The sequence below is a fragment of the Eretmochelys imbricata genome, chromosome 6, assembly GCF_965152235.1.
Source record: "Eretmochelys imbricata isolate rEreImb1 chromosome 6, rEreImb1.hap1, whole genome shotgun sequence".
Lineage (NCBI taxonomy): Eukaryota > Metazoa > Chordata > Testudines > Cheloniidae > Eretmochelys > Eretmochelys imbricata.
The window spans coordinates 15,310,592-15,334,071 of NC_135577.1; the positions used below are offsets into that span (position 1 = coordinate 15,310,592).

At 45.6% G+C, this 23,480-nt stretch overlaps 2 protein-coding genes across 3 annotated transcripts in view; both read right to left on the bottom strand.

Annotated features, from left to right (window-relative positions):
* LOC144267148 (NACHT, LRR and PYD domains-containing protein 12-like) overlaps nt 1-23,480 on the bottom strand; it is a 355,964-nt gene that overhangs the window by 319,144 nt on the left and 13,340 nt on the right. The window lies entirely within an intron of this gene.
* Nucleotides 14,990-18,489, bottom strand: LOC144267150 (uncharacterized). The gene is made up of 3 exons (XM_077820866.1): nt 16,698-18,489; nt 16,205-16,601; nt 14,990-15,640 (listed from the first exon to the last, which is right to left on the bottom strand). Exons 1-3 carry the CDS (start codon nt 16,887-16,889, stop codon nt 15,576-15,578), a joined length of 654 nt encoding a protein of 217 aa, XP_077676992.1. The 5' UTR covers nt 16,890-18,489; the 3' UTR covers nt 14,990-15,575.

Here is a 23,480-nt window from a genome sequence, read left to right on the forward strand (position 1 = left end):
TCTAAGTATTGTGTGGTTTATATATATAGTATAGAACTGTAGCTGGGGGAGGGGAAGAGGAAAACTGTTGGTGTATAGAGATAAGCCCAACTGGTGTGAAGGGCGTTGGAATATGCTTGCTTGGAACTAACCCCAATAAATATCACATTTCCTGCACCTCGGACTTCTGCTTTCTGTCTCCGTAACAAGAATCAGGGGAGAGGGTGAAGGGGAAACCATCTAACACAGGCATATACACACAGATGAGCTATCATCTATATTTTAGGGTTAACAAAGTTGTAGAGATATTTGTTAATTCAAAATGTCTTTCAGGGCAAACCCAGAGATCAAGGGATCTCTGCTTCAGTCTTAATATCTCTGATCCTGTCAGAGTCCAAAAAGCAAAGAGACCTTGCTTTTTTCTTTGTGTGGCATTTTTACACCTTTGCTCCTCAGAAATCAAGCTGATAGCAACAGTTCACAGGCAGGTCTCTTCTTCCTGGTGGGCGAGGGGAAGGAGGAATTCATTTTAAACTCTTTGATCTTTCATCTCACACAATGACCCATTATTTGCATTACACAAGGCCTTTTCCTTGTTTGGTGAGTTACATAGTCACAGAAGTTTCTGATGCAAATGTTTTCTAGGGCTTTATGACATGGGGTATAGCTGAGCAAGAACAATCCATGCAACATCCTACTAGTTTTCAGGTAGTATAAATGCTAAACACATTCATATAATCTTCAGATCTGTTTTTACAATACTAACACGCATGACAGCTGGACTGGTTTCCAGATATGAATTTGTCGTGCTCAGCTGACGCTTACAGCCTTAGTGCGAGCTGGCATCTGGTCTACCAGCATCACACCACAATCTTACCCAAACTGAGAGCTGCTGTTTCTTTATGGAATTTTGGAAAGGAAAGAAAGTGGAGATGAAGAGCTCTCTAAATTCCTTGAAAATAAAAGTGTACCAAGCCACACTACTGCTGTATGAGACTCATGGCAACACTGAAGACAGTTTCAACTAATTGTAGTATATTTTCAGTAATCCCTTGAGGTCGAGGATGATCTTTCACTCGTTTTATTTTTCACAGGTCCTCAGGTGACTGAGGAGTCCGATTGTCGAGACACAAGCTCATTGGCAGACATTGCAGGTGGAAGACAGGGTTGGGCCATGATTGCTGCATGACAGTTGTCTTTCCTTTCTTTTCTGGCATTTTGCTTTGGCCAGGGTAAGGTTTTCCTCAAAAGTGGACGTTCCCTCTCTGACAAGTCATCCCTATCCTGGGCTGCTGTCTCTCAGTGTGAGGTGTCAATGCCGCATCTCTTGATGTTTATCTTGAGGGTGTCTTTAAAGCGTTTCTTTTCGCCTCCCCTTTTCCTTTCTTCTTTGGTAAGTTGGCTGTATAGCAGTTGTTTTGGTAAGCATACATGAGGCCCGCGCACACAGTGCTTGCTCCACCTCAGCTGGTGCTGGATAATCAGGGCCTCAACGCTGAAGATATTAGCTTCTGTGAGGACACTGGCATTAGTGCAATGATCCTTCCACTTTATATTGAGGATCTTCCAAAGAAAGTGCTGGTGCTGACGTTCCAGGTTTTTCACAGCCATAGAGGAGGGTCGGGATTACCCCCACTTTATAAACTAAAAGTCTAGCATGTGTTCTGATGTCGTTGTTGTTGATCACCTGATGAGACAGTCTGCCAAAGGCAAGGCTGGCGCAGCAGATTCTGTGCTGAATCTTGACATCTATGTTTGCCCTCTGCGAGAGATGGCTTCCAAGGTAGGCAAAGTAATCTACACTTTCCAGTTCTTCTTTGTTAATGTAGATCTTCCTTGCTGGGTCTGATGATTGACCGGGGACTGGCTGGTGGAGAACTTTTGTTTTGCTGATGTTCAGAGTTAGTCCTAGGCTTTTGTAAGCTTCAGAGAAGTAATTAAGGGCTGTTTGTAAATCCTCCTTTGAGTGAGCGACTACAGCACAGTCATCTGCGTACTAGAGTTCGGTTATTGTTGCTGATGTTACTTAGTTCTGGCACGGAGACAAGAGAAGTTGAAGAGGTTGCTGTCAGTCTGATATTGTATGCCAATGCCCTGTGGTAGACAGTCTTGTATTAGTATTTTCATAGCTGCTAAGAAAATGGAGAAAAGGGCGGGTGTCAGTACGCAGCCTTGTTTTATACCAGTTTGGTGATGAAGGGCTCAGAGGTAGAGCCACGGCACAGGATAGAGGCAGTCATCTGATCATGGAGGAGTCTAATAATGGTGATAAATTTGCTTGGGCAGCCAAACTTTGACATGATTTTCCACAGAGACTTACAGTTGACAGAGGTGAAGGCTTTGATCAGATCAATAAAGGCCATACACAGCTCCTGGTGTTGTTCTTGACATTTTTCCTGGATCTGCCTGACTGTGAAAATCATGTCAGTGATGCCTCGCGGTGGTCTGAAGCCACACTGGGACTCTGGAAGTACTTCCTCTGCAAGGGGGAGCAGGCGATTCAGTAAAATTCTAGCAAGAATCTTCCCAGCGATAGAGAGGAGGGCAATAGTTGCCACAGTCAACTCAGTCCTGTCTCCCTTTTTGAAAACAGTGATGATGTCAGCATTACGTAAATCAGCTGTGATTTCTTCAGTGCGCCAGATGTTAAGAAGCAGCAAATTAAGCTTGTTAGTCAATGTTTCTCCCCCCACATTCAGTACTTCAGAAGATATGCCATCATGACCTGGTGCTTTATTGTCCTTCATTTGTTTAATTTCTTTGCAGATCTCGTCAGGTGTCAGTGGGTTGGCAAGAGTTTCCCAGATTGGGTGCTGAGGAATGGAGTCCATGGTGTCGTCAGTCATCAGTCAGTCTTTTCTCGATTGAGAAGCTTTTGGTAGTGTTCTTTCCAGTGCTCTTTGATGGATTCATTATCTTTAAGAAGGGTACTATCATCTTTGGATCTCAGAGGAGAGAGGCCACATGAGCATGGTCCGTACAAGGACTTTGTCTCTCAAAAAAAGCTCCACATACCATGTCTGTCAGCAAATGTTTGGATTTCTTTTGCTTTGTCCTCCCACCATTTGTTTTTGATTTCTTGGATCCTCCTTTGAACTTCAGCTTTGAGCTGATGGAAAGAGCTCTGCTTCTGACTTGATAGGGGTTGGTTTTTTGACAGTTCAAAAGGGCTGTAATCTCAATGTTGTTGTTGTCAAACCAGTCCTGATGGTGGCGGATAGCAAGGCCAGCAGATTTCATGCAAGCCTTGTGGATGGTCTGTTTTATGGTTTCCCAGTCTTCTTTGACATTTGTTTTGTCATTTCCAGGTATGCATATGGCCAATTTTTCACTGAGGAGTATTTGGAAGTTCTCTTGGTGCAATGAGGATTGAAGTCTTTGGATATTGTATTGCCTTCTGTGTGATTTGGATTGCTTTCAATGTTTCAGTGCAATCCTGATGGATATGACTGACCTTACCAGGTGGCAGTCAGTCCAGCAATATCATTGGCTCTTCTCATGACATGGGTGATTTGGACATCTCTTAGCTCCTGTGTTCTGACAATGACATAGTCTAGGAGGTGCCACTGTTTTGAGCAGGGATGTTGCCACATCATTTTGCACTTGTTTTGTCGGAAGATTGTTTGTGATCACAAGGTAGTATTCTGCACATTTGCTGAGTAGAAGGATGCCATTGGAATTGGTCTTTCCCACTCCTTCCTTCCCAATGGTACTACTCCATATATTAGAATCTCAGCCAACTCTTGTGTTAAAGTCTCCTAAAAGGATTATCTTATCTGTTTTTGGAATGGATGAAAAATTGCATCAAGGTCAGTGTAGAAGGATTCTTTCTGTTCTTCTTCAGCATCAAGTGTTGGTGCATATGCACTGATGATAGTGGCAAATAACTTGACCATTTGGATGCAGAGGGTCGTAAGGGGCTCGTTGATGCCGATGGGGAGCTCAGTCATGCGGTTGACTAGAAGGTTCTTGATTACAAAGCCAACAACGTGTATTTGCCTAACGCTTGCTGGTTTTCCTTTCCAAAAGAAAATGTAACCACCGCTCTCTTGCCTCAAGTGACCTTCATCTGCATGTCTTGTTTAACTGAGAACAGCATTGTCTATGTTGTACCTTGAGAGTTCTCAGGCAACAATTGCTGTTCTGCATTCTCCAGACGGCATTGCTCTTAGGGTCTTAAATATACATAAGCTTCTCCACCACGTCAAGGTGGCAGCCCAAGGAGGAGAATTGTAGTATATAGTAGTAGAGTAATTCCCGTGTGATAAGGCTTTATGGGAATATGCTTATGAATGTATATATGACATAACTAGTATAGCATAAACTGTATGTATGCTACATATGCCATATAACATATCTCTGTAAAAGTTATGATCTACTGAATCTATTAATCCTATTTGTATGCATGTATCATTTTTGTATTCGAAGTTATGAATATTGGCTGTATACTGGCTTGATTTTTAAATAGCCTTTGTAAAGCTTTTGGTCAGCTTCTTGAGAAAGGAATGTGCAAATTAAGTGCCCAATCAAGAAGCACTTAAGGGACAATGAATCTTGGAAGGTTCCAATCCACATAAGAAGCCTACATGAGGACGTTCAAGATAGCAGGTAAGCAAAGGCTGCTGCCTGTAAAAACTGAGTCATGAATGGACATCTGACCTGCCCACGTGACTCCAAAACTCCATCTTGGAGCTGGACTTTCATAGGAGAGAGGAGGGGGTCTCCACCCACAAGATAAAGTCTATTTAAACCCCTGGGAGACCCTGTCATTTTGTCTTCAGCTGGCTAAAGAGATTCCTGAAAGAAATTGGAACAAAGGACAGTAACTACAGGGGGCGTGAGTGATTGCTGGACCCAGACTAGAAGGAGACTAGTCTGTAAAAGGAAGCTTACTGGGTGAGGTTTTTATCTGTATTCAGTTTTCTTAGACATAGACTTGCGTGTTCTATTTTATTTTGCTTGGTAATTCACTTTGTTCTGTCTGTTACTACTTGGAACCACTTAAATACTACTTTCTGTATTTAATAAAATCACTTTTTACTTACTAATTAACCCAGAGTATGTATTAATACCTGGGGGGGGGGGGGAAACAGCTGTGCATATCTCTCTATCAGTGTTACAGAGGGCAAACAATTTATGAGTTTACCCTGTATAAGCTTTATACAGGGTAAAACGGATTTATTTGGGGTTTGAAACCCATTGGGAGTTGGACATCTGAGTGTTAAAGATAGGAACACTTCTGTAAGCTGCTTTCAGGTAAGTCTGCAGCTTTGGGGCATGTGGTTCAGACCCTGGGTCTGTGTTTGGAGCAGACGGGCATGTGTGGCTCATCAAGACAGGGTGACGGAGTCCCAAGCTGGCAGAGAAAGCAGGGGCACTAGTAGTCTTGGCACATCATTTGGCAGTTCCCAAGGGGGTTTCTGCGGTCCAACCCATCACAACCCCTTTAAGTAGTTTGTGAGCTGTCTAGCAGTGATCACTCTTCTGTTTTAGAAGCCATCAGAAACTAGTCAGAGGAGCAGTGTGTGTTAAACTAGGCCTTCTATGTCCGTATATAGTTAATAAACATGCTTATTCGGGAGCTATTGAAATGGATCTTTACAGGCCCATGGTTTGGCAGGCCTTTTCACCAGTACCAGTGAAAAGTCAAAATCCCTTATCTGCAATACAGAGCAGTTTATTTGAGAGAATTATACAAGTGGTATAGAGTTATACAAAACACATTCCCCCTAGTGAGCCTCTCTCCCACAAACATTCACCCTCAGTAACTATGCTGGCCTAACGCAGTATCCTGATCGGCAAAAACGGCAGATAGCCACCAGCTTTACAGATGGCATCTGTTCTCTTAGTCACCTGGTTTGTCTCAGATTCCCTCATAGCAAGTCTTTAGCTGCCCTGAGACCTTCTGGTTTCAGGTCCTACTCGACCCCACGAAGCAGAGTCTCGGCTACTCTGTCTAAAAGTGTTATGGGCCTCTTCAGATATTAATTAATAGTTCCCCTTCTTCCTTTGTGTAACAAGGTTGTACTCACTGCCATGGTGCCTCCTGCTGGTCAGGCTGTAAATTAGCTCATTTCCAGCACAGGAGCACCCTCCTCTGGCAGTGTCTCACCTGCTATTACCTAACCTTTCCATCTCCACCACACCAGGACCTGCATCCCTCCCAGACCATGGCGCCCTTCCCCTGGGTATTGCCCCACAGCACTGCCAATGTTCTGGGCTCCTCCCCTCAGGGGAACCCACTACTCCTGATACCACCACTCACATCAGTGACCCACTGCAGTCCTTAGTCTGGCCCCTCGCCCCAGGGGCAAACTGCAGTCAGAATTGGCCACTCTCATCATTTGGAATGGGGGGTGGACCTGCTGCCTATTTCTTTCCCCTGGTTGCCCTCTGCAGACCTAGTACCCACTTGGGTCCCTTAGTCAGGGCCTGAGCCTGGGAGTTAATCAGGCTGGAGCCCTGCTGGCTCTCTGGCCTCTCCCAGCACTGCTCTGTCTGTGGTACCAGACTCTACCAGGCAGCATTGTCCATCTCCCTCCAGAGCTGGAGGGAGACTGAGCTCCCTCTGCCCAGCAGCCCTTCTTATAGGACCTACCCTGGCCCTAATTGGCTGCCTTCAGCCTTCTTCTGATTGGCTCTTGGAGCAGCCCTCTCCCAGGGCTGTTTTAACCCCTTTTATTCCAGTGCAGGGAAACCGCTCCATCACACTTTGCTTTGCTTAACATTTATACATTTTGCTCTCAAAGGAGTCACATGTTCCAGAAACATGCCCTGTGGGCATTTATTATTATTTTTTACCTAATTCATGTTTCAGGAGGAGACTACGGGGTGGTGCCAGACAAGGGTCATTCCAAGTTTACCCACTCATTAATCATTCACTTTGATTCCTCATGTGATGTTTCTCCAGCAGGGGGCTACAATGCCCCAGGTTAGGTCATGCCAAACTTGATGTTCTACACGTTATTTGCTCTTCAAGTTGGCATATTTGCTAACCCAAAGATCAATATTGATCTACACAGAGTAGCCAGTACTTTCCCAAAATTAACTGCTGCTAAGAGAAATCCTGTCCCATCTGCTTCGGCAGTTCAGTCATGTCAAGCCAAGACAAGCCATGTTCCCAACACATATTCAGTACAGCCACACCAATTTTGCCCCATTGCAACAGAAGCCAGCTATGCCCATGGAGTTTCTTCATATTTTCTTTGTTGTGTAATAAATCATAATAATCATAAATCACTAATCATAATAAATATTTTTATATTTGTAACAAACAAGTTTTGATAAATTTAGCCATTTTTCCTGTGTTTAATTTGTCTAAGAACAAACCAGAGTTCCTATAGACATAATTTGCAACTGTCCATATAATTTCCATGAAAACATTACAGCTGGATTTGCAACAAATTCACAGAATAATGATTTTGTTTGATTTTACATTAGTATTGTATGTATACTAATAAAGAAAACCCAAAAGAGAAATGGGAGTACGATATCTAGCAGAGCTGAGCCCTAAAATGAAACTTCAGTTCTGGGAGTGGCATAGCTTCATGCCTTCATAATGGCATAGCAAATGTAGGGATGTGTCAGCTGCAGTGATCCGAGAAGTGTATAGTCACTTAGGGACAGTCAAAACCCAGCTCCTTATTCAAGCACCATTTACAGAATGGAAGGTTGGGGGTGTGTGTGACATATGGAGGGCTTATGGTTTTAGGTTTTAACTGATAAACACAGACAAAGACACCCCCCAGTACAAAAAAAAGAAATTGGTGTTTATCCAATGAACATCAGACAAAACACCGGATATGGTTGCTTGTATTTAGGGGTTTGTGTACACAGAGCAGTAATGCGGACTACAGGTGTGCAATTTCTTAAGCGCACCAAGATGTTGTGCATTAATTGGTCTCTGTAGACACTAAAAGTTTGAAACACTACTATGCTAGAATGCACAAGGGAACATTACAAAGAGATTACTCATTACAGTAAATCCGACTGTATAATACTGTATAATGTATATTATTTATTACTGTATATACTAAAAAATACCTGGAACCCACTAATTTTTGAACATCCATGTAAGACTCAAAAATTGCTAAAAAATACCCCCCCACGCACTGAAATTAATAAACCCTGAAAAAAGCAGCCCTAGACATAGGTGAGCATATTGGTCAGGAATAAAGCTTTGGACGGGGAAATGACATACCCCAGCTACTTCAGAACCGTCTAATGGTTGTAGAGACATGTCACTTGGGATGACCTGAGAAGTATTTTGTCATAACCAGTCAAAACCCAGTTTTTTATTTAAATTATTAATTTATTAATCACCGATATCAATTATTATAAGATTCATTCACATCTATTACGGTGAAATCTCTGAAAAATTAATTTGTCATTGAATATTTAGGAAATTTTGGTCTTTGAATAAGAGAACCACAAATAAGGAGCAGGGAATAAGGAACCAATTTCAGCCTTGTCAAAGACAGTGATAGTGTGATGAGATTGAAAGACAGAGACTGGGATCAAGAGACGGGGAAAAGGGAAAAGAAATCCAGCAGGGATAAATTAGGGGATGAATGATTTTGTGACTAATGCACAGGCATGTGAACCTGGACTTTGGGGTACTATTCTTGGCTCTGTCATTGGTTCACTGTGAAATGGAGACAGTAATACCGATCTGCCTCACAGCAAGGGGAAATCATGAAAAAAACCATAAAACAGTAACATTAGTTAGTCCTAGATGGTTTAGGAGCTACCTATCTATGAGATACCCCCATCCCACTCTCTCCCCATGCCATAGCACCTCAGCTGAGATCAGCAGAGATGCTAAAGCCCTGCTGGTATAAACAAGAAGGGGCTGCTAGCAGGGCATTCTTTGTGAGGGCCTCACAACTTTGTAATTTGCACCTCCCTTGGTTCAAAATAACCCAAATTTGATGTCCTTCAGGGTACACAGCAAAGCTTTGCTTTTCCCTGCGGCAGCTGAAAAGGGAAACTGTGAGAGTAGAGAATTACTGGGTCGGGTTTGAGTTTATAATTTGCCTGGCTTGCTAGTGGTGGCTTACGTTGAATTGTACTCCTGCACAATATACGTTGTGTTATATCATTATGTCAAGGCCTGAAAGAGCAAGGGAACCACTGAGGAGGTTTTGTTTGGAAGGTACATGGCTGTGGATGGGAAGAGAAGACCCTGTGGAGTCAGGCAATGGGAGGACCTAGAGTGGATTACGTCTGGTCTGTGGGTGAAACCAAGGGAGCCTATTGGTAGCTGAGAGAAGAGATATCTTTAATAGAGGCCATAGGCCCGCTATCTTCTAAGGGCACCACAAGACAGTGGGTAGCAAGCAACTTCTCCTGCCCCCGAAATCCCATCACACAATGGGGATAAGCAGGACTTCATGGAGATGGTCACGGGACCAAGTGAGAGCCTCTGTAGGTTTGGTTAAGTGTTCAGATTCCTAGATGCTAAACCTTTTAAGGTTTCCCAGTTACACATTTTATATGTCGTTTTGGAAAGTGGAGACTGGTTATGGCCTGCTATTATATGAATTTACTATGTGCTTCATGCTATATAGGGTATTGCAGGCTGTGTGCTTCTATATAAGTTGCTGCAATATTGATTATGGTATTTTGTGCATTTTATTCCCCTTTTAGTATTAGAAGCAGGGCAATAATTTTTTTAAAGGAGAAAAAGAAAATATTATATTTAGAATTACAGGGAGCAGGGGATATCTGATAAGTATAGAGCCCTCCATCCATATTCCTACTGGCCATAAATCCTAAATTCTTTTGCAAATTTTATAAATTAGAGTTGTGCGTAAGTACCACATGGTACTGTCTCTTTAAGCAGAAAACAATGATGGTGCTGCTTAACTGGTTCTACTTTCCCAACTTCTAGGCTAAATTACAGCCAAGAGAAATGGTGAAGGAGTAGATGTTACAGAATATTTTATTCTTCACTAACTGTTCTTCACACATGGATTTCTACCTCAGGGGATGATTTTGCTCCATATCATTTTTGCTATGGAGTCATCCAGGATCTGTGTCAGGTGACACTTCCATTGTTGCTATTAAAACAGTGATGATCACTTCTGGTCCCACTCTGAAATTAGTGTTTGGATGGATCTGAATATACCGAATGCTTTATTTTTCTTTGAAGGATCATTAGTGCTGGGCTCTCTACAGTTGCTAATAACACCTGCCTGCCTAGAATCATCCATCTTGAGTGAGTCACACATTTTCCTTCCATCTCACGCTCTGCATACACAGCAGAATGTCGCACATTAACTCATTTGCAGGACAGCTGCCACCAACCTCCAATTCCCACCCCCAATGCTACTCCGAGGCCCCTGTAGTACTTCCTCTTATGGCTGCCTGCAGCAGCCCCTTCCCGAGCACGTTGCTTCCTCCTCTTCCTGATTTACAAGTGCTCCATCTCTTCTCATAACACACACGCTCCAGGCCAGTGCTGTCGGTACTCCAGGCACTAGGCTCTCCAGGCTCAAGCCCTCCATGGGTTCCCATAAACACTCAGGCTTTCACAGCCCCCTTACAAGAGGGGCAATTCTTCACCACACAACTTCCACAAACCTTAACACTTTCTGTCCGGGGTTCCCCAAGACCTACACACATTGATTGCAGGAGTACCTTGTGCCCTGGCATGAGGGCAAAGTTCTTCAGCCCTCGGTTGCACCTCTAGTTGGTGCCTAAGCCCTTCTTCTGCTTCAAGCTCCAGCTGTGGGACCACAAGTTATGGAGCACTTGCCCACCCTCAGCCTCCGGACTGTTCTGCTTTACGTGGCCCAGGGCTACTTCAATCTTCTCGCACAGACTTCTCCTGCTGGGCCGCCTCAGACAGCTGCAGCCAATCACAATCCCAGCTTCTCCCTTAGAACAGGGTGTCACTGTGCCTCAGTGGGTCACAACTGAAAATACCAAATTCAGGACAAACTGCTTCGAAATAAGACAGATACACCACAAAACTGGTGATTATTCTTCCATAAGATATACCAAACCAGCAACAAAAGTAAATTTCTGTTGCACCACACTGGCTAACAAGAAGTCAGAAAAGCAGTCTCCTTTTCAGTCCTTGTATCACTGCCAAAATCACTAGACTTAATGGTGAGTGTTTATTTAAAATAAATTTAATCAAACAAAAGGGTTCTTTTCTTCTGATCCCAAAGGACCAGCCACATACCCAGGTTAATATACAACTCAGATCTTACCCACTAATCATGCTGTTGCCAATCATTTAGTATCTAAAGGTTTGTTTATAAAAAGGAAAGAAACATGAGAGTTAAAATTGGTTAAAGGAATCAAATACATACAATAATTGCAAAGTTCTTGGATCAGGCTTGTAGCAGTGATGGGATAAACTGCTGTCTTAAGTCAAGTCTCTGGTTGCTTCCAAATCATTGGAAGGTCATAGAATCATAGATTATCAGGGTTGGAAGGGACCTCAGCAAATGGTACAACAGGGACCGTAACAGTTAAGAAAAGTGGTGAGTAAACCAAACTACACATGGATTTGGAGATTTTCAGTCCAGAAAGGACCATTACTTCATCTTGTCTGATATCCTGTATAGCCCAGGCCATTGAATTTCACCCAGTTCCCCTGTATTGAGACCAAAGCTTGCATTTGATTAAAGTAGATCTTCCAGAATAGCACTGTGACAGATAGGGGTGGGGGTAGCACCCTTATGTAACTCCCCAGACATTCAGTTAGCTGTAGAATCCTCCCTAGCAGCTGCACCCTAACTGCCTTACCTGTAAAGGGTTAAGGGGCAAGTTTAAAATGAGTTGGCACCTGACCAGGAGAACCAATAGGGAAGCTAGACCCTTTCCAATTGGGGAAAAAATTGCTGGGTGTGGGGGTCTTTGTTCTCTGGTCTGGAGAGACAAGGCAGCAACAGGCTGCAAGCTTTGAGCCAGGTATTGAAAATCATCAGCGTCATACCTAGGAACTACTCATTTGGAACCCTAGATATGTAAGTAGCACAGGAAATGTTAGAAAGACACAATATGGGATTTTTTTCTTTTGTTTTGGTTGGTGGATTCACCTGTGCTAACCCCAGGTGCTTTTGTTTTGTTTTTGTTTGCTTGTAACCGTTAAGATGGACCCCAAGAAAGTTATTTTTGGTGTTTAATCCCTAACAGCCTGAGTTTTCAGATGCGTTTTCTTTCTTTGGCCAATAAAATTTACCTTTTTTAAGAACCTGATTGGATTTCTGTGTCTTAAGAGGTTTGTGCATATGTTTTTAGTTAGCAGGTGGCAACAGCTGATTTCTTTTTTTTTTTTTTTCCTTTCTCAGCTCTTCCCTGGAGTGGGGGGTGAATGGGCTTGAGGGTACCCAACAGGAAGGAATTTCCCAAGTGGGCCTTCCTGGGCTCTCGAAGGGGTTCTACACTTAGGTGGTGGCAGCATTTACCAATACAAGGTCAGAGAAAAGCTGTAACCTTGGAAGTTTAATACAAGCCTGGAGTGACAAGTATTAATTTTGAAAGTTCTTGAGGGCCCCCACATTCTGCACTCTAAGGGTATGTCTACACTACGAAATTAGGTTGAATTTATAGAAGTCGGTTTTTTAGAAATCGTTTTTAGATAGTCGATTTGTGTGTGTCCCCACACAAAATGCTCTAAGTGCATTAAATGCATTAACTCGGCGGAGTGCTTCCACAATACAGAGGCTAGCGTCGACTTCCGGAGTGTTGCACTGTGGGTAGCTATCCCACAGTTCCCGCAGTCTCCGCTGTCCATTGGAATTCTGGGTTGAGATCCCAATGCCTGATGGGGCTAAAACATTGTTGTGGGTGGTTCTGGGTACATATCTTCAGGTCCCCGTTCCCTCCCTCCCTCCGTGAAAGCAACAGCAAACAATCGTTTCGCACCTTTTTTCTTGAGTTACCTGTGCAGACGCCATACCACGGCAAGCATGGAGCCCGCTCAGCTAACCGTCACCGTATGTCTCCTGGGTGCTGGCAGATGCGGTACTGCATTGCTACACAGCAGCAGTTTATTGCCTTTTGGCAGCAGACAGTGTAGTATGACTGGTAGCCGTCGTCAACGTAGTCCTGGGTGCTCTTTTAACCGGGCACCTGGGCAAACATGGGAGTGACTCAGTCAGGTCATTTCTCTTGTTTCGTTTCATGGCGATTGAGTCCTACCGGCAGTGCACTGTCTTTTAATCTGAAGCTAGCAGAAGATGATGGCCAGCAGTCATACTGCACTGTCTTCTGCCGAGCACCCAGGAGATGACGATGGCTAGTGGTCGTACTGCACAGTCTGCTGCCAGCAAAATGTATAAAGATAGATGAAGTGGCTCAAAACAAGAAATAGACCAGATTTGTTTTGTATTCATTTTCTCCTCCCTCCCTCCCTCTGTGAAATCAATGGCCTGCTAAACCCAGTTTTGAGTTCTATCCTTGAGGTTTTGAGTTCTATCCTTGAGGGGATCATTCAGTTTCTCGCAAAGCCACCCCCTTTGTTGATTTTAATTCCCTGTAAGCCAACCCTGTAAGCCATGTCGTCAGTCGCCCCTCCCTCCATCAGAGCAACGGCAGACAATCGTTCCGCTCCTTTTTTCTGTGCGGACGCCATACCATGGCAAGCATGGAGCCCGCTCAGCTCACTTTGGCAATTAAGAGCACATTAAACACCACAAGCATTATCCAGCAGTATATGCAGCACCAGAAACTGGCAAAGCGATACCGGGCAAGTAGGCAACGTCAGCGCGGTGACGAGAGTGATGAGGACATGGACACAGACTTCTCTCAAAGCCTGGGCCCTGCCAATGTGGGCATCATGGTGCTAATGGGCAGGTTCATGCGGTGGAATGCCAATTCTGGGCCCAGGAAACAAGCACAAACTGGTAGGACTGCATAGTGTTGCAGGTCTGGGACGATTCCCAGTGGCTGCGAAACTTTCGCATGTGTAAGGGCACTTTCATGGAACTTTGTGACTTGCTTTCCCCTTCCCTGAAGCACATGAATACCAAGATGAGAGCAGCCTTCACAGTCAAGAAGCGACTGGCAATGGCCCTGTGGAAGCTTGCAACGCCAGACAGCTACCGGTCAGTCGGGAATCAATTTGGAGTGGGCAAATCTACTGTGGGGACTGCTGTGATGCAAGTAGACAACGCAATCAAAGATCTGCTGATATCAAGGGTAGTGACCCTGGGAAATGTGCAGGTCATAGTGGGTGGCTTTGCTGCAATGGGATTCCCTAACTGTGGTGGGGCCATAGACGGAACCCATATCACTATCTTGGCACCAGAGCACCAAGCCGGCGAGTACATAAACCGCAAGGGGTACTTTTCAATAGTGCTGCAAACACTGGTGGATCACAAGGGACATTTCACCAAAATCAACGTGGGATGGCCGGGAAAGGTACATGACGCTCGCATCTTCAGGAACTCTGGTCTGTTTCAAAAGCTGCAGGAAGGGACTTTATTCCCAGACCAGAAAATAACCATTGGGGATGTTGAAATGCCTATAGTTATCCTTGGGGACCCAGCCTACCCCTTAATGCTATGGCTCATGAAGGCGTACACAGGCAGCCTGGACAGTAGTCAGGAGCTGTTCAACTACAGGCTGAGCAAGTGCAGAATGGTGGTAGAATGTGCATTTGGACATTTAAAAGCGCGCTGGTGCAGTTTACTGACTCGCTTAGACTTCAGCAAAACCAATATTCCCACTGTTAATACTGATTGCTGTGCACTCCACAATATCTGTGAGAGTAAGGGGGAGACGTTTATGGTGGGGTGGGAGGTTGAGGCAAATCGCCTGGCTGCTGGTTACGCACAGCCAGACACCAGAGCGGTTAGAAGAGCACAGGAGGCCGTGGTGCGCATCACAGAAGCTTTGAAAACCAGTTTCAGGAATGGCTGGGCTACGGTGTGAAAGTTCTGTTTGTTTCTCCTTGATGAAACCCCCCGCCCCTTGGTTCACTCTACTTCCCTGTAAGCTAACCACCGTCCCCACCTCCCTTCGATCACCACTTGCAGAGGCAATAAAGTCATTGTTGCTTCACATTCATGCATTCTTTATTCATTCATCACACAAATAGGGGGATAACTACCAAGGTAGCCCAGGAGGGGTGGTGGAGGAGGGAAGGACAAGGCCACACAGCACTTTAAAAGTTTACAACTTTAAAACTTATTGAATGCCAGCCTTCTGTTGCTTGGGCAATCCTCTGTGGTGGAGTGGCTGGGTGGCCGGAGGCTCCCCCACCGCGTTCTTGGGCGTCTGGGTGAGGAGGCTATGGAACTTGGGGAGGAGGGTGGTTGGTTACACAGGGGCTGTAGTGGCAGTCTGTGCTCCTGCTGCCTTTCCTGCAGCTCAACCATACGCTGGAGGGCATTAGTTTGATCCTCCAGCAGCCTCAGCATTGAATTCTGCCTCCTCTCATCACGCTGCCACCACCTTTCAGCTTCAGCCCTCTCTTCAGCCCACCACTTACTCTCTTCAGCCCGCCATCTCTCCTCCCGGTAATATTGTGCTTTCCTGCACTCTGACATCGTCTGCCTCCATGCATTCGTCTGTGCTCTGTCAGTGTGGGAGGACAGCATGAGCTCAGAGAACATTTCATCACGAGTGTGTTTTTTTCACCTTCTAATCTTTGCTAGCCTCTGGGAAGGAGAAGATCCTGTGATCATTGAAACACATGCAGCTGGTGGAGAAAAAAAAAGGGACAGTGGTATTTAAAAAGACACATTTTATAGAACAATGGGTACACTCTTTCACAGTAAACCTTGCTGTTAACATTACATACATAGCACATGTGCTTTCGTTAAAAGGTCGCATTTTGCCTCCCCACAGTGCGTGGCTAGTCCCTCCCCCCTCCCCATGGCTAACAGCGGGGAACATTTCTGTTCAGCCACAGGCAAACAGCCCAGCAGAAACGGGCACCTCTGAGTGTCCCCTTAAGAAAAGCACCCTATTTCAGCCAGGTGACCATGAATGATATCACTCTCCTGAGGATAACACAGAGAGATAAAGAATGGATGTTGTTTGAACGCCAGGAAACATACACTGCAATGCTTTGTTCTACAATGATTCCCAAGGATGTGCTACTGGCCTGGAGTGGTAAAGTGTTCTACCATGGAGGACGCAATAAGGCTTCCCTCCCCAGAAACCTTTGCAAAAGCCTTATGAGCCACGAATGCCAGGGCAAATTAATCATTAAACATGTTTGCTTTTAAACCGTGTATAGTATTTTAAAAGGTACACTCACCAGAGGTCCCTTCTCCGCCTGGCGGGTCCAGGAGGCAGCCTTGGGTGGGTTCAGAGGGTAGTGGCTCCAGGTCCAGGGTGAGAAACAGATCCTGGCTGTTGGGAAAACCAGTTTCTCCACTTGCTTGCTGTGAGCTATCATCATCATCATCTTCCTCGTCCCCAAAACCTGCTTCCGTGTTGCCTCCATCTCCATTGAAGGAGTCAAACAACACGGCTGGGGTAGTGGTGGCTGAGCCCCCTAAAATGGCATGCTGCTCATCATAGAAGCAGCATGATTGGGGCTCTGACCCGGAGCGGCCATTCACCTCTCTGCTTTTCTGGTAGGCTTGCCTCAGCTCCTTAAGTTTCATGCGGCACTGCTTCGGGTCCCTGTTATGGCCTCTGTCCTTCATGCCCTGGGAGATTTTGACAAATGTTTTGGCATTTCAAAAACTGGAAAGGAGTTCTGATAGCACGGATTCCTCTCCCCAAACAGCGATCAGATCCCGTACCTCCCGATTGGTCCATGCTGGAGCTCTTTTGCGATTCTGGGACTCCATCATGGTCATCTCTGCTGATGAGCTCTGCATGGCCACCTCTGCTGATGAGCTCTGCATGGTCACCTGCAGCTTGCCACGGTGGCCAAACAGGAAATTGAAATGCAAAAGTTCACGGGCCTTTTCCTGTGTACCTGGCCAGTGCATCTGAGTTGAGAGCTCTGTCCAGATCGGTCACAATGGAGCAGTCTGGGATAGCTCCCAGAGGCCAATATCGTCTAAGTGTGTCCACAGTACCCCAAATTTGACCCGGCAAGGATGATTTAAGCGCTAATCCCCTTGTCGGGGGTGGAGTACGGAAATCGATTTTAAGAGCCCTTTAAGTTGAAAAAAAGGGCTTCGTCGTGTGGACGGGTGCAGGGTTAAATCGATTTGAGGTTGAATTTAGCAGCCTTAACGCCTAGTGTAGACCAGGGCTAAGTGCCAGAGTGGGAAATCAGCCTATGACAAGCACACAGTCTTGAAGACTGTAAGAGATGGAGAATCCATCATTTCCCTGGGCACTGTAAAGCCAGCATAGATGGCCATCTCAGGATTGCCCTGGCCAGGTGGGTTTCCCAGAGTAGGGCTCTAGACCACCCCCTCCCCTGCCCCGATATAGGACATGTGGCCAGGAAAAGAAGGCACAGCTGGAGCGTTGTTGTGCTCCGATAATCCCCTGGTTAGAATTTGGACATACACATGGCATACAGTTGTCGTTCACACCCCTTTGAGTACTATGACAAGTGGAACTCAGATGGACATAAGAATATGGGTCAGCTGTAGAGCATGACTAAACCAAACATAACCATTCTCTAAAAATAACCTAAGAATATAAGAGTGGCCATACTGGGTCAGACCAAAGGCCCATCTAGCCCAATATCCTGTCTTCCAACAGGTTTCAGAGTAGTAGGTGCCCTGGAGGGAATGAACAGAACAGGTTATCATCTAGTGATCCACCCCTATCACCCATTCCCAGCTTCTGGAAAACAGAAAAGAACACTCCAAAGGAGAGGGTTTGTTTAGGCTGGTCTAGGAGAACACAACTAGGAGTAATGGACTGAAATTAAGTAGGAAAATATAGGCTGCCATAGTTCCCTCTAAAGTGTGTGCATCTGCATGGCTGCACCCGGGCATAAGGGAATGAAAGGCTGCCAACCTAATTAGTGGAGTCGCACAACCGTGCCTCCACTAATTAGGTGCTTTCTTGACGCTGGAGAGAGGATGTGGAAGGTGAGGTGGTGGGGGGAATAGGAGGTGGATGGGGAAACTAAGTTTGGGCTCTCCCAGGACTCCCAACCCCAGCTGGGCTGCGTGCAGCCGCTGGGGAGAGATGTGACTTTCTCAAGCAGCCACCTGTTTGCAGCCCTAGATGGGCTGCCTTGGAGGGGAGAGTGATTCTGTGTCTCTCCAAGCTCCAGCTGTGCTGTGGGGGCTGTGAACACCCTTTCCTGCTAGTCCTGGCCCCTGCCCTGCTGAAAGTGGCTGGCAGCTGAGCTCAGTAACTCATGGCTTCTAGATCACTCAGGTGCTCTTCATTAGCCTGAGCAGTACCTGCCATCCAGGCTCCCGTTGGGGCAGCTGGGATGGGGTTGGGAAAGCAAATCCAATTCCTGCAGGCAGAAGGTAGCTGTGAGAGGGGGGCTGGGCTCCCTCAGATGCCATTCTGTGAGCTAGAAATGGAGCTGCCTCTGCCTACTGAGTACCCCTTGCACAATCCTAGAATCTCAGGGCGGGAAGGGACCTCAGGAGGTCATCTAGTGCAACCCCCTGCTCAAAGCAGGACCAATCCCCAACTAACTCATCCCAGCCAGGGCTTTGCCAAGCCTGACCTTAAAAACTTCTAAGGAAAGAGATTCCACCACCTCCCTAGGTAACGCATTTCAGTGCTTCACCACACTCCTAGTGAAAAAGTTTTTCCTAATATCCAACCTAAACCTCCCCCACTGCCACTTGAGACCATTACTCCTCATTCTGTCATCTGCTACCACTGAGAACAGTCTAGAGCCATCCTCTTTGGAGCCCCCTTTCAGCTAGTTGAATGCTGAGGAATGAGCTGACTTGGGGGAGGAACTGGGGGCAGAAGCCCAGTCATAAGGGCTGGCAGTCACAGGCTGGTTGCAGCCTCTTTCCTGTGCCTGCGGTGTGGGCAGGGCCATCCTTAGGCAAATGCAGCATGCGCAGCTGCATAGGGCAACACCAAATTTGGCACACCAGTTAGTGGCGGTACCCTATGCTGCATATGCTTAAGGCCACCACCGGCTGCGGGCAACTCCGGCAGCCCCATTCCCTGGCCCCCCACCCCCTTCTCCACCTCCTGGCCCCGGCATCCCCAATTCCCCGGCCCCCAACCCCCTGCTCTGCCTCCCAGCCTGCAGTTCTGACAGGCTGCACTGCTCCCCGTTCCGCCTGCTCCTCCTCCCGGCCCACAGCTCCAGCCAGCTGCGCCATTCTCCCTTCTGCCTGCTCCACCACCCCCCAGCCTCCCTGCCCTCCATAGCTCCTGCCACTGTACCCCTGAGGGCAGCCCAGGGCTGTGGGTGCGGGTGGTCGGACTGTGTAGGGCACCGAAAATCATGAGGACAGCCCTGGGTATGGGGCTTACCTTGGGTCTAAGTGTTTGTACTTTCATTTGTATTTGGAGATGCTGGGCAGGAGGGAAAATAATTAAATGTCCCAGTGTCTGTGTCCCTCTGAGCTGTGATGAGGGGCAGTTCTGGGCACCAAGGTACTGACAGAGAAGAGGGCGCTTGTAGAAGAGTGACAGAAGACATCCAGGGGCTGTATTACGAGGAAAAAGCTAAATCCATAACACTTAGCTGAATGATGCCTAGGGAAAGCGTATGACAGTCCAAGTCACACCACTGAGTGGGATGGCTGTATATAGCAAAGCACTGGGGGAGAGTAACTGGATGAACGTAGAAAGGGAGGGGAGCATTTAGGCAGAGCAGGAAAAGCTTTATGAGCATGCAAAAGAGCGAGTGAAAGATTATTCCACATTGACTGATCTCCTGGTGGGTGGTGGCCTGGGAAAGAGGAGAGTTCGACTCTGTCTCTCCCAGCCCTAGCTGGGCTGTGGGGGTTGGGAGAGACTCTGCTGGAGAAAAAAAACACAGTTACTGCTTACTTGAGTTAGTTTTTTAAAAAGAATCCAAATAAATCATCTCTTCTCCTCCCAAAATCTGTCATTAAAAATCACATTTAATAACTTTTTATAACCACAAAAATGGCAATGTATTATTTATGCCTAGCTTTTGAATTGGGTAGCATTTCAGAATTGCTTAATTGGTACATAGATTAATTAGTTTAGTTCCTAAAATGAAGGCTACCTCCAACAGCTGCTTAAAATGTTTGGATTTAGCTTTGTCTGGGAACATGTATTATAGCTTTAAAGTTTGATTTTGAAGGGCCAAAATCCATTAACATGTATGTAAAAACATAGCCATAGTCTCTGTCTAAGAACTTTTCACACAGGCCCAAATTCCACAGCTTGGTCTGAGGCCTGGGGCCTAGCTAACAATGAACAATATATGGCTAAGAAAAACAGGAGACAACCTCGCTTTGTTTCAACTAGATAAGCAAAGTCAGCAAAACTCCAGATGGGGAATAGTAATTGGGTGTTATTATCATGAGTTACAGACACACAAAGCACTAAGAAGAGCCTCAAAGTCTACTCCTGATGCAGGAAGGAGATAGTGAACACCATCCCCAAAGGCCTACCAGGGTTCAGGGAGAGGCCCAACATGTCAGTATGAGATATGACATCCACCCCCTTCACAGCTGCCTACTCTAGTTCTCAGAAACACAATGGTGAACCCTAAAACAATTACTTTTTTGTGTACTTTTCACTGTCTTTTTGCTTTAAACCCCCAGGAATGTACCTGTTGGACAACCGGAAGAGCTACCTCATTCCTATGGACACCAAAATCCAGGATTTAACCTACACATTGCAACAGGAATAGTTTGAGGGAAACTATTAATACACCTGTGTATTAGCAATATGTTAACCTGAGCCATGGGCGGGGCCATTATGTAATCTTTTAGACTACTGGTTTATTGTGCTAATCTTGTCTTGCTGCTAGAACCTATCCAGGGGCTCGGGACCTCCCACCCCATCACTTCTGTCCACCCATGCGCACCCTTTATAATCTATTGTAATCAATCGTTTAGCAGTGTCTCTGAGTCTAATAAGCAAAGTGACACTCCGCCAGAGCTGTGTGCAATAAACCCTCGTGCTTGACTCTACACGGTGTCCATTTCTGTTCCTTCAGATTTGCAGTATCACTCTTCTGTTTTCTAACCTGCCGTTTGTCCCAGTCCCAGCTCAAGGGTTGCAGTACCCAGGAGAGATGCTTTTCTTAATGGAAATCACTTGGATTCCAGACATGTGATTTCCATTAAGGTTTCAAATTTGTTTGGCGAGAGGTATTGGAAACCGTTAAGGCCAGATCTTTGCTATCTGCTATAGTTCTGGCTCTTCAGAATATTCCCATTGACTCATAAATAGTAAGCACTAGGGGTTTGATGTTAGGTGCTTTGTAGGATGATTTTTTGCAAGCTCTTTGGGGTCTGCCTGCAAAGCAGGGGTCTGTCTGTGAACTCCGGTGCCATGTGTTAATGTGCTCTGTTTGCTTAAGGGGCTTGTAAAAACTTAATGAGCCTGTCATAAATATAAAGGGAAGGGTAAACACCTTTAAAATCCCTCCTGGTCAGAGGAAAAACCCTTTCACCTGTAAAGGGTTAAGAAGCTAGGATAACCTCGCTGGCACCTGACCAAAATGACCAATGAGGAGACAAGATACTTTCAAAGCTGGGGGGGGAGAAACAAAGGTTCTCTCTGTCTGTGTGATGCTTTTGCCGGGAAGAGAACAGGAATGGAGTCTTAGAACTTAGTAAGTAATCTAGCTAGATATGCGCTAGATTCTGTTTTGTTTAAATGGCTGAGAAAATAAGCTGTGCTGAATAGAATGTAGATTCCTGTTTTTGTGTCTTTTTGTAACTGAAGGTTTTGCCTAGAGGGATTCTCTATGTTTTGAATCTGATTACCCTATAAGGTATTTACCATCCTGATTTTACAAAGGTAATTCTTTTACTTTTTCTTCAATTAAAATTCTTCTTTTAAGAACGTGATTGCTTTTTCATTGTTATTAAGATCCAAGGGTTTGGGTCTGTGTTCACCTATGCAAATTGGTGAGGATTTTTATCAAGCCTTCCCCAGGAAAGGGGGAGTAAAGGTAAGGGAGGATTTGGGGGAGAAAGACATTTCCAAATGGGCTCTTTCCCAGTAATATAACAGTTAGACGTTTGGTCGTGGCAGCGATAAAGTCCAAGGGCAAAAGGTAAAATAGTTTCTACCTTGGGGAAGTTTTAACCTAAGCTGGTAAAAGTAAGTTTAGGAGGTTTTCATGCAGGTCCCCACATCTGTCCCTAGAGTTCAGAGTGGGGAAGGAACCTTGACACCTTCCTTAGAGGTTTTTAAGGTCAGGCTTGACAAAGCCCTGGCTGGGATGATTTAGTTGGGGATTGGTCCTGCTTTGAGCAGGGGGTTGGACTAGATGACCTTCTGAGGTCTCTTCCAACCCTGATATTCTATGATTCTATGACGGAGTTGGTTGTCAAACTGCCACTGCGGGTAGTATAGCTGAGGGCAAGATCATGGAGGGAGCTGATATTTTCCTGATCTCCATTTTGGCTGTGGTGTATATATACACCAAGGGATTTTAGAGTGGCTCGGGAGTCTTTCATTGAGTGTAAGGAGTTGTCTGTGTGCTCAGAAAAGAGTTTTTGTCCCTTGAACGGGAGATCCTTGACCGTATTTTGCACCTCCTTAGGGAATCCTGAAAGGCTCAACCATCATGCACGTCACATTACTACTGTGGCCGCAATGGATCAGACAGCTGTGTCAGCTAAGGTTTCAGAGTAGCAGCCGTGTTAGCCTGTATTCGCAAAAAGAAAAGAAGTACTTGTGGCACCTTAGAGACTAACCAATATATTTGAGCATAAGCTTTCGTGAGCTACAGCTCACTTCATCGGATGCATTCCAGGGAGGCCAGCGGGGCCATGTGAGCTATTAAGTGACCTTCCAAAATGAGGGGTAGGAATTGTTCCATTTTTGCCTCTGGCAGATAGTGGCAAAGTCCCTCCAGCTTAGAATAATTTCTGTAATTGTATTTGGCCATAAGGACCTCATAGTTGGAAATTCAAAACTGGAGGGTAGCAGACTAATAGGATTTTCTGCCCGGGAGATCTAAACATTTCCAATCTCGGTCACAATGGCAAGTTTGGGATTGATATTGACGGCCCTTCACCTGCACTGCATTCACCACGAGAGAATTCAGGGCAGGATGTGAAAATAAAAACTCTGCATATTTTGCAGGTACATAATATTTCCTATCAGCCCTTTTGCATGCAGGGGGAATAGAGGCTGGAGTCTGTCAAAGAAGGTTTGCAGGTTCAAGGGACAAAAACTCTTTTCTGAGCACACAGACAACTCCTTACACTCAATGAAAGACTCCAATCCACTCTAAAATCTCTTGGTATGTACACACCACAGCCAAACCAGAGATTGGGAAAATACTGTTAATAGGTAGGGCAATTTTTGTTCTGGAGGAGGTATGAAGAATGCCAATCAATTTGTGTTGTTGTTCCTTAACCTCATGGAGCGGGATGTTTAGGGAGTCAGACACTCTACAAAACAACTCCTGAAAGTGACAAAAATCATCAGCCGCTGTGGGAGGTGGTGGCATGATGGCTTCATCA

Coding starts and splice junctions, on each gene's coding strand:
- LOC144267150 (XM_077820866.1), bottom strand. CDS start 16,889: ATGCACTGGCCAGGTACACAGGAAAAGGCCCGTGAACTTTTGCATTTC. Junction 16,602..16,697: donor CAGCATGGACCAATCGGGAG/GTACGGGATCTG, acceptor AAAATCTCCCAG/GGCATGAAGGACAGAGGCCA. Junction 15,641..16,204: donor AGGCGGAGAAGGGACCTCTG/GTGAGTGTACCT, acceptor TTTCTCCACCAG/CTGCATGTGTTTCAATGATC.